General features: G+C 44.9%; 1 protein-coding gene across 7 annotated transcripts in view; it reads left to right on the forward strand.

Moving 5' to 3' along the window:
- gabpb1 (GA binding protein transcription factor subunit beta 1) overlaps positions 1–17,006 on the forward strand; it is a 164,930-nt gene that overhangs the window by 21,621 nt on the left and 126,303 nt on the right. For 5 of the 7 annotated variants that reach the window (XM_072470279.1, XM_072470278.1, XM_072470283.1 and 2 more), the window contains exon 6: positions 13,574–13,681. The exons of the other annotated variants lie outside the window; for them this stretch is intronic. In XM_072470279.1, coding sequence (XP_072326380.1) covers positions 13,574–13,681 — 108 coding nt within the window. The remainder of the gene's footprint in view (positions 1–13,573; positions 13,682–17,006) is intronic. 7 annotated transcript variants of the gene reach the window in all.

Below are 17,006 nucleotides of genomic sequence, written 5' to 3' on the forward strand. Positions count from 1 at the left end.
GCAGTTGCCATACCAGGCCATGATGCAGCCAGATAAGATGCTTTCTATGGTGCATCTGTAAAAGTTGGTAAGAGTCTATGTGCACATGCCGAATTCCCTTAGTTTCCTGAGAGTATTTTTTTTTGTTAATTTAGAGTACCCAATTCATTTTTTCCAATTAAGGGACAATTTACCGTGGCCAATCCACCTACCCTGCACATCTTTGGAATGTGGGGGCAAAACCCATGCAAACACGGGAGAATGTGCAAACTCCACACGGACAGTGACCCAGAGCAGGGACCGAACCTGGGACCTCGGCGACGTGAGGCAGCAGTGCTAACGACTGCGCCACCATTCCCCCCTAATTTCCTTACAAAGTATAGCTGCTATTGTGCTTTCTTGGTTGTAGTGTCGACTTGGGTGGACCAGGACAGATTTTGGTGATGTGCACACCGAGGAATTTTAAGCTGTCAACCATCTCCACCTTGGCACCATTGATATAGATAGGGGTGTGTACGATACTTTGCTCCCTCAAGTCAATGACCAGCTCTTTAGTTTTGCTGGGTTTGAGGGAGAGATTGTTGTCGCTGCACCACTCCACTAGGTTCTCTATCTCCCGCCTGTATTCTGACACATCGTTGTCCGGGATCCGACCCACTATGGTCGTATCGTCAGCAAACTTGTAGATGGAGTTGGAGCCAAATTTTGCCACGCAGTCGTGTGTGTACAGGGAGTGTAGTAGGGGCTGAGTACGCAGCCTTGTGTGGCCCTGGTACTGAGGACTATCATGGCGGAGCGGTTGTTACCTATCCTTGCTGATTGTGGTCTATGGGTCAGAAACCCGAGGATCCAGTTGTAGAGTGAGAAGCCAAGTCCTAGGTTTTGGAGTTTTGATATGAGCTTGGCTGGAATTATGGTGTTGAAGGCAGAGCTGTAGTCAATGAATAGGAATCTGATGTAGGATCTTTGTTATCGGGATGTTCCAGGGATGAGTGTAGGGCCAGGGAAATGGTGTCTGCTGTGGACCGGTTGTGGCAGTATGTGAATTGTAGTCCATCTGGCATTCTGGAAGTATGGAGTTGATTTGCCTCATGACCAACCTCTCAAAGCACTTCATAATGATCGATGCCAAGGCCACCGGACGATAATCGTTGAAGCACGTTGTCTGGTTCTTCTTTAGCACCGGTATGATGGTGGTTTTTTTGAAGCATGTGGGGACCTCGGAGCGGAGTAGGGAGAGGTATTGTGGTTATGAGACCTATCTGCATTCCAACAATTGAACTGTGTGCAGAAGGCAGATGGTGAGGTGAGAATATGTCTGTCCTGGATTTTACCCATCAAACTGATGAGCAGTGAGTATTTCAACTTATAGCATTGTCCACAACCAAATATTCACCCACCACATATGCTGGACTTTGATTTCCACTTTGACCTTCATACTTGCCCGTGTTTGTGGAGACACAGACAACATGGCCGTTATCAGTTTACCTTTGAATAGGTTACCCTCCACCACCCTCCTCTAATCTTCACATGTGTCCCCACATCTCTTTATTCCTTCCCTCTACAACTCTTCCTCTCCCTGACCACTCATACCCGATAACATTTCCCCCCTGATTCTATACCCTCCCCTTCGAGTTTTTGTTGATCTCATGACCCACCCTATGTGATGAGTATCCCAAGCACAGACTGGCACTGCTTTCCCACCAAATCAAACCCCTTCCTCCCCCAACAAGTCCATATGTGGACACTACAGACCCTGCTTTTAATTTTCTTATCTTCACTGACAGTCCCCACCACCCTCCCCAACCACACCCAATAATCCAGCCTCTTCCTGCTGCTACTCAATGCCCCGCCGATGCACTTTGGATTTATTGTCACGTGTACCGAGGTACAGTGAAAAGTATTGTTCTGTGTACAGTCCAGAAGATAGTTTCATACATGAAAAAACATAGGACACGATAAATACACAATATAAATGCATAGACATTGGGTGAAGCATATGGAATACAATGCTTCAACAGTAGAGAAGATGCTTAGAGAGATCAGTTCAGTCCATAAAAGTGTCAATCAAGAGTCTGGTAACAGTGGGGAGAAGCTGTTTTTCAACCTGTTAGTACGTGTTATCAGGCTTTTATATCTCCTGCCCGATGGAAGAGAGAATAACCCGGGTGGGAGGGGCCTTTGATTAGCTGCCCGCTTTCCCAAGGCAGCGGGAGGTGTAGCCAGAGTCAATGGTTGGGAGGCGGGTACATGTGATGGACTGGGCTAAGTTCAGGACTCTCTGTAGTTTCTTACAGTTTTGGGCCGAACAGTTGCCATACCAGGCTGTGATGCAGCCAGACAGGATGCTTTCTCTGGTGTATCTGTAAAAATTGATAAAAGTCCATGTTATGTGCCAAATGCCCTTAGTTTCCTGAGGAAGTATAGGCGCTGTTGTGTTTCTTGGTCGTAGCAACGATGTGGGTGGAGCAGGACAGATTGTTGGTGAAGCTGTTAATCACCTCCACCTCAGCACCATTGATGCAGTCAGGGGTGTGTACGACACTTGGCTTCCTGAAGTCTCTGACCAGCTCCTTAATTTTGCTGACATTGAGGGCGAGATGGTGATGTTACACCATCCACTAGGTTCTCTATCTCCCTCTTGTACTCTGACTCATTGTTGTTTGAGATCCGACCCACTATGGCCATGTCATCAGCAAACCTGTAGATGGCATTGGAGCTGAATTTTGACACATAGTCGTGTGTGTATAGAGAGTATCGTAGGGGGCTAAGTACGCAGCCTTGCAGGGCCCCCGTATTGAGCACTATTGTGGAGGAGGTGCTGTTCTTTATCCTTAAGATTGTGGTCTATGGGTCAAGAAGTCGAGGATCCGGTTGCAGAGGGAGGAGCCAAGTCCTCGGTTTTGGAGTTTGGGTACGAGCTTGACTGGGATTATGATGTTGTAGTCAATGAACAACAGTCTGACGTAAAATTCCTCGTTGTCGAGATGCTTCAGGGACGAGTGTAGGGCCATGGAGACGGCGTCTGCTGTGGACCAGTCTGGCGGTTTGCGAATTTCAGTTGAAAAAGGCATTCTGGGAGAATGGAGTTGATGTGTCTCATGAGCCGGTGCAGACTCAATGGGCCGAATGGCCTCCTTCTGCACTGTAAATTCAATGATAATCTATGATTAATCTAGGACAAAGGTTCGGCACAACATCGTGGGCCGAAGGGCCTGTTCTGTGCTGTATTTTTCTATGTTCTATAACCAACCTCTAAAAGCACTTCATAATGCGGCATGGCAGCACCGTGGTTAGCACTGTTGCTTCACAGCTCCAGGGTTCCAGGTTCGATTCCCGGCTCGGGTAACTGTGCGGAGTCTGCACGTTCTCCCCGTGTCTGTGTGGGTTTCCTCCAGGTGCTCCGGTTTCCTCCCACAAGTCCTGTTAGGTGAATTGGACATTCTGAATACTCTGTGTACCAGAACAGGTGCTGGAATGTGACAACTAAGGGCTTTTCACAGTAACTTCATTGCAGGGTTAATGTAAGCTTACTTGTAACAATAATAAAGATTATTATAATTAATAATGATCGATGTCAAGGCCTCTGGATGATGGTCATTGAGGCACGTTGCCTGGTTCTCCTTTGGCACCGGTATGTTGGTGGCACTCTTGAAGCAGATCGGAACCTCAGAACAGAGTAGGGAGAGGTTGAAGATGCCCACGAGCACACCCTCCAGTTGTTCTGGACAGGAATTTGAATTTGGAACTGGAGTTTCTCCTTCAAACATCCACCTTGCTCGCACTCACTCCCAAACCCACCTGGCTCTGCTCTGAGCCTCTTTGCAAGCTGTCATTCTCCTGCTGCAGGGTTCAACAAGAAATCATAGACTCATAGAATTTACAGTGCTGAAAGAGGCCATTCGGCCCACCGAGTCTGCACCGGCCCTTGGAAAGAGCACCCCACCCAAGCCCACATCTCCAGCCCATCCCCTTAACCCAGCAACCCCACTTAACCTTTTTGGACAGTAAGGGCCATTTAGCATAGCCAATCCACCTAACCCGCACATCTTTGGACTGTGGGAGGAACAGGAGGAAACCCACGCACAGATGGGGAGAACATGCAGACTCCGCACAGACAATGACCCAAGCCGGGAATCGAAGCTGGGACCCTGGAACTGTGAAGTAACTGTGCTAACAACTATGCTACCGTGCTGCCCGCCCCTCTGATACCATGCACAATGCCGACTGGTACATGTCACCTTTTACATAGAATTACATAGAATTTACAGTGCAGAAGGAGGCCATTCGGCCCATCGAGTCTGCACCGGCTCTTGGAAAGAGCATCCTACCCAAGTTCAACATCTCCACCCTATCCCCATAACTCAGTAACCAAACCCAACACTAAGGGCAATTTTGGACGCTAAGGGCAATTTATCATGGCCAATCCACCTAACCTGCACATCTTTGGACTGTGGGAGGAAACCGGAGCACCCGGAGGAAACCCACGCACACACTGGGAGGATGTGCAGACTCCGCACAGACAGTGACCCAATCCGGAATTGAACCTAGGACCCTGGAGCTGTGAAGCAATTGTGCTAATCACAATGCTACTATGCTGCCCCGTGCTGCTTTTAAACAACGTGAACTGGTTTCCACGTGATACTGGTGTGCTATGACTTTATGTTGAAGGAAGAAAATAATTCCAAAAGGTTTGAACAGAATGAGTATCAAATGTATTATAAGTAGGAACCCGCCATTGGATGAATTGAGGCTGGGCAGCACGGTGACGCAGTGTTTAGCACTGTTGCCTCACAGCACTGAGGTCCCGGGTTCGACCCCTGGCCTGGGTCACTGTCCGTGTGGAGTTTGCACATTCTCCCCATGTCTGCATGGGTCTCACCCCCACAACCCAAAGATGTGCAGGGTAGGTGGATTGGCCACGCTAAATTGCCCCTTAATTGGAAAAAGATAATTGGGTCCTCTAAAAATCTTTTAAAAAAGGGTTGGATTGAGGCCCGTCTGCTGCCTTAATCTCTACATCTCAAGCTGCAATCGGGAAAATGACATTTTGTCTCCCTCCTAATTAAGTCACTCCGCCTCTCACATTTGGTGTTTTTATTAACCAATAGTGAGAATTAAGCTACCTATTTTCAAATGGAAGCTAAAAATAAAGCATCAAATTTAATTATTCCTCATTGGTTCTTGACACCACTGAAATGTGACCTGAAGCAGTTGCAGATTAGCTGGTAAATTCAGTATTAAAGCTAAACTTTGTCAAAAGATAGATCATTGTGTTAGCATACGCTGAAAATGTTTCCCTTTCCGTTTGGAAACAGGAACTATTAAATAAGATGCAAAAATTTTAATATTGTTTTGTCTTGTCCAATGCAAGGTGCTCAATATTTTATATTCATTTTTAAACTTGATTGAATGGCTTCAGATGCCACGCTATTATCAGTTGACAAACAAGAGTTCTCGGGTGTTTGTCAGTGTCATCTGTATGAACCCTGGAAGCTTTTTGAACATCAGAGGGAAACACCTGTCTTCTGTTCACTGGTTTGTCCTGAATGTGTGGCCAAGATTCTGAACTCACTGTGAAATTAACTGCCACTGCTTGTCTGATTTTGAGCACGGTTGCTCAGTTAGTGCGCAGTTAGGAAAGCAAACAGGAAACACTCCGGGTCCTGTAAGATTTGATAATTATTTGAAATCGGAGACTGAGTTTGTAGTGAATTGCTGATTTTACACTTAACTGGTGGGTTGGTTACTCATGATCAGGCCTGTGTTGCACAACCAGTCTTTGGGAAGAAGAACATAGAACAAAGATCCCTACAGTGCCATTCGGCCCATCAAATCTGCACTGACCCTCTGAAAGAGCACCCTATCTAGACCCAATTCCCCACCCTATCCCCATAACCCCATCTAACCGTTGGTCACTAAGGGGCAATTTAGCATGGCCAATCCACCTAACCTGCACGTCTTTGGACTGTGGGAGGAAACAGGAGCACCCGGAGGAAACCAACGCACACACAGGGAGAACGTGCAGACTCCGCACACACAGTGACCCAAGCGGGAATCAAACCTGGGACCCTGTAACTGTGAAGCAAATGTGCTAACCACTATGCTATCATGCTGCCCGCCCCTCTGATACCATGCACAATGCCGACTGGTACATGTCACCTTTTAAACAACGTGTACTGGTTTCCACGTGATACTGGTGTGCTATGACTTTATTTTGAAGGAAGGAAGTAATTCCAAAAGGTTTTAACAGAATGAGTATCAAATGTATTATATGTAGGAACCCGCCATTGGATGAATTGAGTCTGGGCAGCACGGTGACGCAGTGTTTAGCACTGTTGCCTCACGGCACTGAGATCCCGGGTTCGATCCCAGCCCTGGGTCACTGTCGGTGTGGAGTTTGCACATTCTCCCCATGACTGCATGGGTCTCGCCCCCCTAACCCAAAGATGGGCAGCATGGTGGCTAGCACAATTGCTTCACAGCTCCAGGGTCCCAAGTTCGATTCCCGCTTGGATCACTGTCTGTGCGGAGTCTGCACGTTCTCCCCGTGTGTGCGTTGGTTTCCTCCGGATGCTCCGGTTTCCTCCCACAGTCCAAAGATGTGCAGGTTAGGTGAGTTGGCCATGCTAAATTGCCCTTAGTGCCCAAAATTGCCCTTCGTGTTGGGTGGAGTTACTGGGTTATGGGGATAGGGTGGAGGTGTGCGGTTGGGTCGGGTGCTCTTTCAGAGAGCCGGTGCAGACTCGATGGGCCGAATGGCCTCCTTCTGCACTGTAAATTCTATGATTCTATGTGCAGGGTAGGTGGATTGGCCACGCTAAATTGCCCCTTAATTGGAAAAAGATAATTGGGTCCTCTAAAAATCTTTTAAAAAAGGGTTGGATTGAGGCCCGTCTGCTGCCTTAATCTCTACATCTCAAGCTGCAATCGGGAAAATGACATTTTGTCTCCCTCCTAATTAAGTCACTCCGCCTCTCACATTTGGTGTTTTTATTAACCAATAGTGAGAATTAAGCTACCTATTTTCAAATGGAAGCTAAAAATAAAGCATCAAATTTAATTATTCCTCATTGGTTCTTGACACCACTGAAATGTGACCTGAAGCAGTTGCAGATTAGCTGGTAAATTCAGTATTAAAGCTAAACTTTGTCAAAAGATAGATCATTGTGTTAGCATACGCTGAAAATGTTTCCCTTTCCGTTTGGAAACAGGAACTATTAAATAAGATGCAAAAATTTTAATATTGTTTTGTCTTGTCCAATGCAAGGTGCTCAATATTTTATATTCATTTTTAAACTTGATTGAATGGCTTCAGATGCCACGCTATTATCAGTTGACAAACAAGAGTTCTCGGGTGTTTGTCAGTGTCATCTGTATGAACCCTGGAAGCTTTTTGAACATCAGAGGGAAACACCTGTCTTCTGTTCACTGGTTTGTCCTGAATGTGTGGCCAAGATTCTGATCTCACTGTGAAATTAACTGCCACTGCTTGTCTGATTTTGAGCACGGTTGCTCAGTTAGTGCGCAGTTAGGAAAGCAAACAGGAAACACTCCGGGTCCTGTAAGATTTGATAATTATTTGAAATCGGAGACTGAGTTTGTAGTGAATTGCTGATTTTACACTTAACTGGTGGGTTGGTTACTCATGATTGAGCCTGTGTTGCACAACCAGTCTTTGGGAAGAAGAACATGGAACAAAGATCCCTACAGTGCCATTCGGCCCATCAAATCTACACTGACCGTCTGAAAGAGCACCCTATCTAGACCCAATTCCCCACCCTATCTCCATAACCCCATCTAACTGTTGGTCACTAAGGGGCAATTTAGCATGGCCAATCCACCTAACCTGCACATCTTTGGACTGTGGGAGGAAACCGGAGCACCCGGAGGAAACCCACGCAGACACTGGGCGAACGTGCAGACTCCGCACAGACAGTGACCCAGCGGGGAATCGAAACTGGGACCCTGGTGCTGTGAAGCCACAGTGCTATCCACGTGTGCTACCGTGCTGCCCGCACAGTATATGAGAAACAAAATGTTCTTGATTATATCATGCAATTGACTCCTATTTGAAAATGAAAATCGCTTATTGTCACAAGTAGACTTCAATGAAGTTACTGTGAAAAGCCCCTAGTCGCCACATTCCGGCGCCTGTTTGGGGAGGCTGGTACGGGAATTTAACCGTGCTGCTGGCCTGCCTTGGTCTGCTTTAAAATCCAGCTATTTAGCTCAGTGTGCTAAACCAGCCCCATAATAAAAATAGCTTATTGCCACGAGTAGGCTTCAATGAAGTTACTGTTAAAAGCCACAGTCCGGCGCCTGTTCGGGGAGGCCGGAATGGGAATTGAATCCGCGCTACTGGCATTGTTCTGCATTACAAGTTTTGACAATTTTGAGCTGCTTCAGGAGCTCTGTGATTGCTATATATTTTCCAACCCTGAACATGCCCATTTGTTTAAAGGAAACTCAATGTCTCTCTAACCTCCATGTATTTCTGGCTCTCTGTCTAGCCCTTACTGCTCCACCCCCTCCACACACCCACTACAGGATTAATCTCCTCCTATTTCCAGTTCTTTCAAGCTCTGATCAAGAGTAATCCAGATTCGAAACAATATCTCTGTCTCTCTCCACGAATGCTATCACACCTACTGAAATTTCCAGCATTTTATGTTTTTGCTCCAGTCAGATTCCTGTTGATTTTTCCGTTAAATTTCCAGTGCTTGGAATTGAAGGTTGCAGGACTATTCATTGTCAAAAGCAGCAGTCACAAAGCTTTTATAAAAAAAAAAAAAAAATTCTACTGGACCAGTAACAATGGAGATGAGTCAGCTTTCTATGTATTGTGTACACTCTTCTGTGTTTGGGGAAATTTGTTGAAAGACTACAAAAACATTTCACCACAGAGCAAAATTGTGCTGCCCATTTTGTTATAAGCAAATTTGGTGTTGCATATCACTAAATATTGAGTACAGCAGCGATGCTAATGCTGACCACTGTTGATACCCATTAATCACTATTTCCTACCTTGCAGCCAGCTTCTGATCTGTACTACCACGTTTCCTCTATTCCCTTTAATGCTGTATGTTTCATTAACAAGCTTCCTATGCAACAACCCCGCCACATGCACAACACAACATCCACTCAAAATTCATTGACGTTTATTGCACAGAAGGAGGCCTTTCGACCCATCAGGTCCACGCTGGTCAACAAAGATCTGACTACACTCATCCCATTTTCCAGCATTTGGCCCGTAGCTCTGGAGGTTCTGGCTGCGCAAGTGAATCTCTAAATACTTCTTAAATGTTACAAGAGTTTCTGACTCAACCGCCCTTTCAGGCAGTGAGTTCCAGAGTTCCATTAGCTCATAGCTAATGCCTTCCATACCAGGCAACATCCTGGTAAATCTCTTCTGCACCCTCTCTAAAGCCTCCACATCTTTCTGGTAGTGTGGCGACCAGAATTGAACACTATACTCCCAAGTGTGGCCTAACTAAGGTTCTATACAGCTGCAACATAACTTGCCAATTCTTATACTCAATGCCCCGGCCAATGAAGGCAGGCATGCCGTATGTCTTCTTGACTACCTTCTCCACCTGTGTTGCCCCTTTCAGTGACCTGTGGACCTGTACACCTAGATCTCTCTGACTTTCAATACTCTTGAGGGTTCTACCATTCACTGTATATTCCCTACCTGTATTAGACCTTCAAAAATGCATTACCACACATTTGTCCGGATTAAACTCCATCTGCCATCTCTCCGCCCAAGTCTCCAAACAATCTAAATCCTGCTGTAGCCTCTGACAGTCCTCATCGCTATCCGCAATTCCATCAACCTTTGTGTCGTCTGCAAACGTACTAATCAGACCAGTTACATTTTCCTCCAAATCGTTTATATATACTAAGAACAGATAAGGTCCCAGCACTGATCCCTGCGGAACACCGCTAATCACAGCCCTCCAATTAGAAAAGCACCCTTCCATTGCCACTCTCTGCCTTCTATGACCTAGCCAGTTCTGTGTCCATCAATTCTCCAAAGTACGTACATTTTAGACAAAAGAATAATCAATAGAATACATTGACAAACGGTACATCATCAAATAGTGATTGGTTACAGTGTGGAACAAGGGCCAAACAAGTAATACATGAGCAAGAGCTGCATAGGGCGTTGTGAATAGTGTTCTTACAGGGAACAGATCAGTCCGAGGGGGAGTCGTTGAGGAGTCCAGTAGCTGTGGGGAAGAAGCTGTTCCTATGTCTGGATGTGCGAGTCTTCAGACTTCTGTACCTTCTGCCTGATGGAAGGGTCTGGAAGAAGGCAATGCCTGGGTTAGAGTGGTCTGTGATGATGCTGCCTGCCTTCCTGTGGCAGCGGGTGGTATATACAGAATCACATCAATGTGGGGGTGGCAAGCTTGTGAATGAATGAAAATGAAAATCGCTTTACACCCAGCAATAAACAATAATCAGTCACTAATGTAATGTCAGTCCCTACATCAATAACAACGATCCCATCCTCCCACCAAACCCCCAAGCATTAGCCCGTATGTTAACATAAACAAATAATAAAAAGGAATCAGGAATTACCCATCAGGAATATCAAAGAACAACAAAGAACAAAGAAATGTACAGCACAGGAACAGGCCCTTCGGCTCTCCAAGCCCGTGCCGACCATACTGCCCGACTAAACTACAATCTTCTACACTTCCTGGGTCCGTATCCTTCTATTCCCATCCTATTCATATATTTGTCAAGATGCCCCTTAAATGTCCCTATCGTCCCTGCTTCCACTACCTCCTCCGGTAGCGAGTTCCAGGCACCCACTACCCTCTGCGTAAAAAACTTGCCTCGTACATCTACTCTAAACCTTGCCCCTCTCACCTTAAACCTATGCCCCCTAGTAATTCACCCCTCTACCCTGGGGAAAAGCCTCTGACTATCCACTCTGTCTATGCCCCTCATAATTTTGTATACCTCTATCAGGTCGCCCCTCAACCTCCTTCGTTCCAGTGAGAACAAACCAAGTTTATTCAATCGCTCCTCATAGCTTATGCCCTCCATACCAGGCAACATTCTGGTAAATCTCTTCTGCACCCTCTCTAAAGCCTCCACATCTTTCTGGTAGTGTGGCGACCAGAATTGAACACTATACTCCAAGTGTGGCCTAACTAAGGTTCTATACAGCTGCAACATGACTTGCCAATTCTTATACTCAATGCCCCGGCCAATGAAGGCAAGCATGCCGTCTGCCTTCTTGACTACCTTCTCCACCTGTGTTGCCCCTTTCAATGACCTGTGGACCTGTACTCCTAGATCTCTTTGACTTTCAATACTCTTGAGGGTTCTACCATTCACTGTATATTCCCTACCTGCATTAGCCCTTCCGAAATGCATTACCTCACATTTGTCCGGATTAAACTCCATCTGCCATCTCTCCGCCCAAGTCTCCAGACAATCTAAATCCTGCTGTATCCTCTGACAGTCCTCATCGCTATCCGCAATTCCACCAACCTTTGTGTCGTCTGCAAACTTACTAATCAGACCAGTTACATTTTCCTCCAAATCATTTATATATACTACAAACAGCAAAGGTCCCAACACTGATCCCTGTGGAACACCACTGGTCACAGCCCTCCAATTAGAAAAGCATCCCTCCATTGCTACCCTCTGCCTTCTATGGCCTAGCCAGTTCTGTATCCACCTTGCCAGTTCACCCCTGATCCCGTGTGACTTCACCTTTTGTACTAGTCTACCATGAGGGACCTTGTCAAAGGCCTTACTGAAGTCCATATAGACAACATCTACTGCCCTACCTGCATCAATCATCTTAGTGACCTCCTCGAAAAACTCTATCAAGTTAGTGAGACACGACCTCCCCTTCACAAAACCGTGCTGCCTCTCACTAATACGTCCATTTGCTTCCAAATGGGAGTAGATCCTGTCTCGAAGAATTCTCTCCAGTAATTTCCCTATCTCTCTCTCTCTCTCTCTCTCTCTCTCTCTCTCTCTCTCTCTCTCTCTCTCTCTCTCCCTCTCACTGACCCCCCACCTCTGTGCCCGTTTCCAACATTTGCCTTTATTAATGAACATCAGCAATTCATGCTACGTTTCACTGTGACAGAGTAAGTCCAGCCTCCAACGTGTTAACAGCCAGATATCAAAACTGTACCCACAATATGCTCTGGGAATCAGAGCAGTCTCTGTGCCTCAATGTTTTGTTCCCTGAGAACAGTCAGTATGAAACTAGCTAACAAGAGCTTTTTTGTACACTATCCTCTTAATAGTTATTACTTGGCAATAATGATGAGTAATTTAAAATGAAATAATAGTATCTCTTTGAGGACAATAATGAAAAGCTTCTTGGGAGGAATCTATTCAGATTGTAGAGCTCTAGTGGCTAAGTTGTGTCTTGGGGAGGCAACAGAGTGGAAATATGTTCATGCTGTAATTTCATAGAATCATAGAAACCAACAACAAAACATTTGACCGAGTCATCGGACTCGAAACGTTAGCTCTTTTCTCTCCCTACAGATGCTGCCAGACTTGCTGAGATTTTCCAGCATTTTCTCTTTTGTTTCAGATTCCAGCATCCACAGTAATTTGCTTTTAACAAAACATTTGGTCCATCTTGCCTTTGTTAACTCTGGTTGAGAAGTCATGCTTAGAGTCACATCCCTGCTTCTTGTTGTAAAACTGTAAGTTCCTCATCCTGTCGCGCTCCCATTTTAAAACAATTTCTGGAATCCATTTCTGCCAGCTTTTTCTGGTGGAGAATTCCAGATCCTGACAACTCTGAAAATGCTTCTCCTTCTCCCTTCCCTCTGGAACTTGTGCCAATGATTTTAAATCTATGACCTTTGGTTATTAACCCATTCGCCTTCTCTATCAAATCTCTCAAAACCTCTTCTGAAACATTTAATGTTGCAAAATGGCACATCTAAATTCACACCGTTAACTAATGGAATATTATAATGCTTTATTCATGTATATCTCGAGTATATAGTATTCAGTAATATCTATATAACTGATATAAAATATATATAACTCCGTAATGAGCTTCATGTTATTAATATAATCGCTAAATAAATGACCAAATATTCTGTGATAGTAGTCTCAACCTTTGTGCAATTAAAAGCCTATCTCAGCTCCCCAGACTTCATTCCCCTACACATATCCACATAACAAAAGAGTAATCTTTAAAACTATATTTGAGGAAATATTGATGATGAGTACAGACTTGTGTATTCTGCTTCTTGATCTCTTCGTTGACTTGGATTTTTAATTGCTGTATTCAGTAAAATAATTTTTATTGATGTAATTTTCTCTTCCATCCATTTGTTACATAATTTTCATTTAATACATGCTATTTCATAGATTTGACAGTTTCAAAGTGTAGAATTCTAAATAGTTATGGTATGAGACTCTATGGCAGTATTGTAGCATTGTTTTGTGGTAATGCTTAACCAGAAGAAACTGCTCTCAGTAGCTTTAGAAAAGGAGTTTATTTAAATGTTAGTCTTAATGATATAAGTTGGTTCATGTAGTCTTATAACATACTGAAGATGAGCTAACCCATCCCTTGGTTTTTACACAGTGAGGAGTTACAGAAGGGCTTGCTTTTCGTTTGCGAATACCAGAGTTTGGAATGATGAGGACAACTGTATGCCCGCTGTTTCAGAACTGAATGGACCCCACTTTGAGAGTAAATATGACAAGCAGTCTCTGTGCTTAAGAACTAAGTGGGGGTGGTCTTAAAGTTAAAATAAATGTGCCTGATCTGCACTCAGCCCATATCCAATAATGAGATTCCTTCAAAGCAAACTTGCTTATCTGATACCTTGTTCAAAAACAGCCTAGACAAACATCAATGTAACCTCCAATGTTGTCCACAAAGTGCCTCTTAATGGAAAGAAGGCTCTCCTCTCTGGTGGGGATGGGGGAAGATGAAATGAGGTGGAATAAAGGTTTGTGTGACTGGCATGGCCATAGACATGGGCTAACTTTTTTTCCCAACAGTGTGTGCTAAATTTTTGTTGTTAAAAATAAACAATCTGTTAGAGGTTATGGTGCAGATCTGGGTCAGAGAGCTTAATTGAAGGGGAAAGTAAGATCCAACAGTTCCAATGCCAAAGAATATGATGAATAACAGCATGAAATTGTAATACTTTATTGTGATCCATTATTTTAGACTGCAATTAGCTAGAACTTTAACTGTACAGGCATGCCTCACTCCTGAAGCTCCTATTGCTATGGCTGTTGGACAGTAGGTATTTCAGACACCAATGCAGCTTTGATCTGGTTACTAGGATAAGAAGAAAGCGACTTCAGCTACCCACCCCCACCCATTAGTGACCAAATTTGGGACACTTGCTGAGTCCTTAACCAACCTGGGTGGAGCACCATGAAACATCAATTCCATTTTTAAAATTCAGTCTTTGGATTTAAGCATCACTGGCAAGGTCAGAATTTATAGCCCATCTCTTATTGTTCATGAGAAACTTCTGGTGAGTTGCCTTGAACCGCTGCAGTCCATGTGGTGTAGGTACACCCACTGTGCTGTTAGGGAAGGAGTTCCAGGATTTTGACCCAGTGACAGAGATGGACATGATGTGTTATTGGAGTAAGCTGCAAAGTTATGATTGTATAACCGTCTTGGACAAGAATCTGTTGTGTAATTTTCAGCTTCAGATTGCTTGTCTTATTACAAAAGCTCGTTCTGCCACTTTTTCTTCTTTCCCTCTGAATGTACTGATTTGATATGGGGTACGTTTTCCCAGCCATCTTCCCACGGCCCCTTAACATGAGCTGCTGGAAGTCGTACCCACTTTGGGAGTCGGTAATCTAAAAGATTCACTTATTAAAAAAAATATTTAAGTCTTACCATTTGTCATTTTTTCCCCCTAAAATTTAGAGTACCCAATTATATTTTTCCAATTAAGGGGCAATTTAGCGTGGCCAATCCACCTACCCTGCACATCTTTGGGTTGTGGGGGCGAAACCCACGCAAACACGGGGAGAATGTGCAAACCCCACACGGACAGTGACCCGGGGCCGGGATCTTGGTGCCGTGAGGCAGCAGTACCAACCACTGCGCCACCGTGTTGTCCACCATTTGTCAGTTTAATAAAACATTTTTGCTTCTCCTTTTTCACAATAAACAATAATCAGTAACGAATGTAATGTCAATCCCCATATCAATAACGACAATCCCATCCTCCCACCAAACCCCCAAACATTAGCCCGCATGTTAGCATAAACAAATGACAAAACGGAATCAGGAATCGCCCATAGTCACCATTAATACATACAGTCCCCCCTCTCCCCCCGCCCTAATGTTCGATATGATCCAATTCTCGCAAATGCATAATAATGCCCATGAATTGTAGAATCCCTCCATCCTTCCCCTCAGTTCAAATTTGACCTTTTCAAGAGTCAAGAATTCCAGCAGGTCCCCCCGCCATGCCAGGGCACAGGGTGGAGAGGTTGATCTCCACCCTAACAGGATCCGCCTTCGGGCAATCAACGAGGCGAAAGCTACAACATCTGCCTCCGTGCCCCTTTCCAGCCCCGGCTGGTCCGACACCCCGAATATGGCCTCCCGAGGGCCCGGGTCCAGTTTCACGTGCACCACTTTAGAGATTATCCTAAACACCTGCTTCCACTAATCCTCCAGCTTTGGACAGGACCCAAACATATGAACGTGGTTTGCGGCACCCGTTGGGCCAAATGGCCTATTCTGCTCCTATATATACCTTATTACTTCAGGTTCCAGAGCAGCAGGAGGGAAAAGGACAATGTTCAAGAGGTGTATTGCATTGGTCGATAACGGTCTGCCGTTAATAAATCCTGTCTGATTTCTGATATAACTGGAAAACAGGCCTCCATTCAGAATGGCAGTAGTTTAACGTTTGTGTGAAGGAGTGAAATGGGTCGGCATGACCCACACTCTACTAGGTCTTTACCCTCTTTAAGGTGCACAGAAATTGTGCCTTGGGCAAGGGTCGGAAGTAGTGACCCCTGAGACAGCGAATCATTGAACATGTCCAATAGTAGAGATGTGAGCTGCTCTTATCAAATTTGGTTTGAAGCTGTCAGGATTGGCGGTTTTGCCAGAGTGAAGCCAACCGATACATTTTTGTATGTCTTCTGGTCTTAAGGGGATTTAAGTTCCCGTTCCCTGCATTCTTCAATGATCGGGATATTTCGACCATCTAGAAACCTCGTCATGCCCGAGGTGTTTGGAGGAGGATCTGATTCATATGCTCTTGGGAACACAAACTGAAAGCCGCATTAACCTAGAGAGGGGCTAACACTGCGTTGCCTTACTTATTTTGAATCGAGAGATTTTTTGGGAGGCAGTCTGCTTCTTGAGTTGATGTGCAAGAAGGTGGCCTGTTTTTTGCCCATGTTTATGGAAGGTGCCCCTGGAACGTCATAACTGATGCATAGCTTTATTTATAGAAATCAACTCAAATCGAAGTTGTAAAGTTGTACATTTTTTCTGTGCATCAGTAGATCCAGCATCGGGACAATTGAATATTGGCGGCCGACCTCCAACATAGAGTCCACTAGCCTTTGTCATTCCACGCTCTGCTTTTTCATGATGTGAACTTTATATGTGAGAATCTCCCCCCTTATTTTATTTGAAAAAAATAAATTTGGAGTCCCCAATTATTTTATTTTTTCCAATTAAGGGGCAATTTAGTGTGGCCAATCCACCTAACCTGCACATCTTTTGGGTTGTGGAGGTGAAACCCACACAGACATGGGGAGGATGTGCAAACTCCAGAATCTCCCCTCTTATGCAGCTTTTCGGGTTGATTCTGTTTTATAGATACATAGAAGATAGGAGCTGGAGGAGGCCTTTTGGCCCTTCGAGCCTGCTCCGCCATTCATCACGATCATGGCTGATCATCCAACTCAATAGCCTAATCCTGCTTTCTCCCCATAGCCTTTGACCCCATTCTCCCCAAGTGCTATATCCAGCCGCCTCATGAATATATTCAATGTTTTAGCATCAACTACTT

This window comes from Scyliorhinus torazame, chromosome 12 (genome assembly GCF_047496885.1).
Source record: "Scyliorhinus torazame isolate Kashiwa2021f chromosome 12, sScyTor2.1, whole genome shotgun sequence".
Taxonomy (NCBI): domain Eukaryota; kingdom Metazoa; phylum Chordata; class Chondrichthyes; order Carcharhiniformes; family Scyliorhinidae; genus Scyliorhinus; species Scyliorhinus torazame.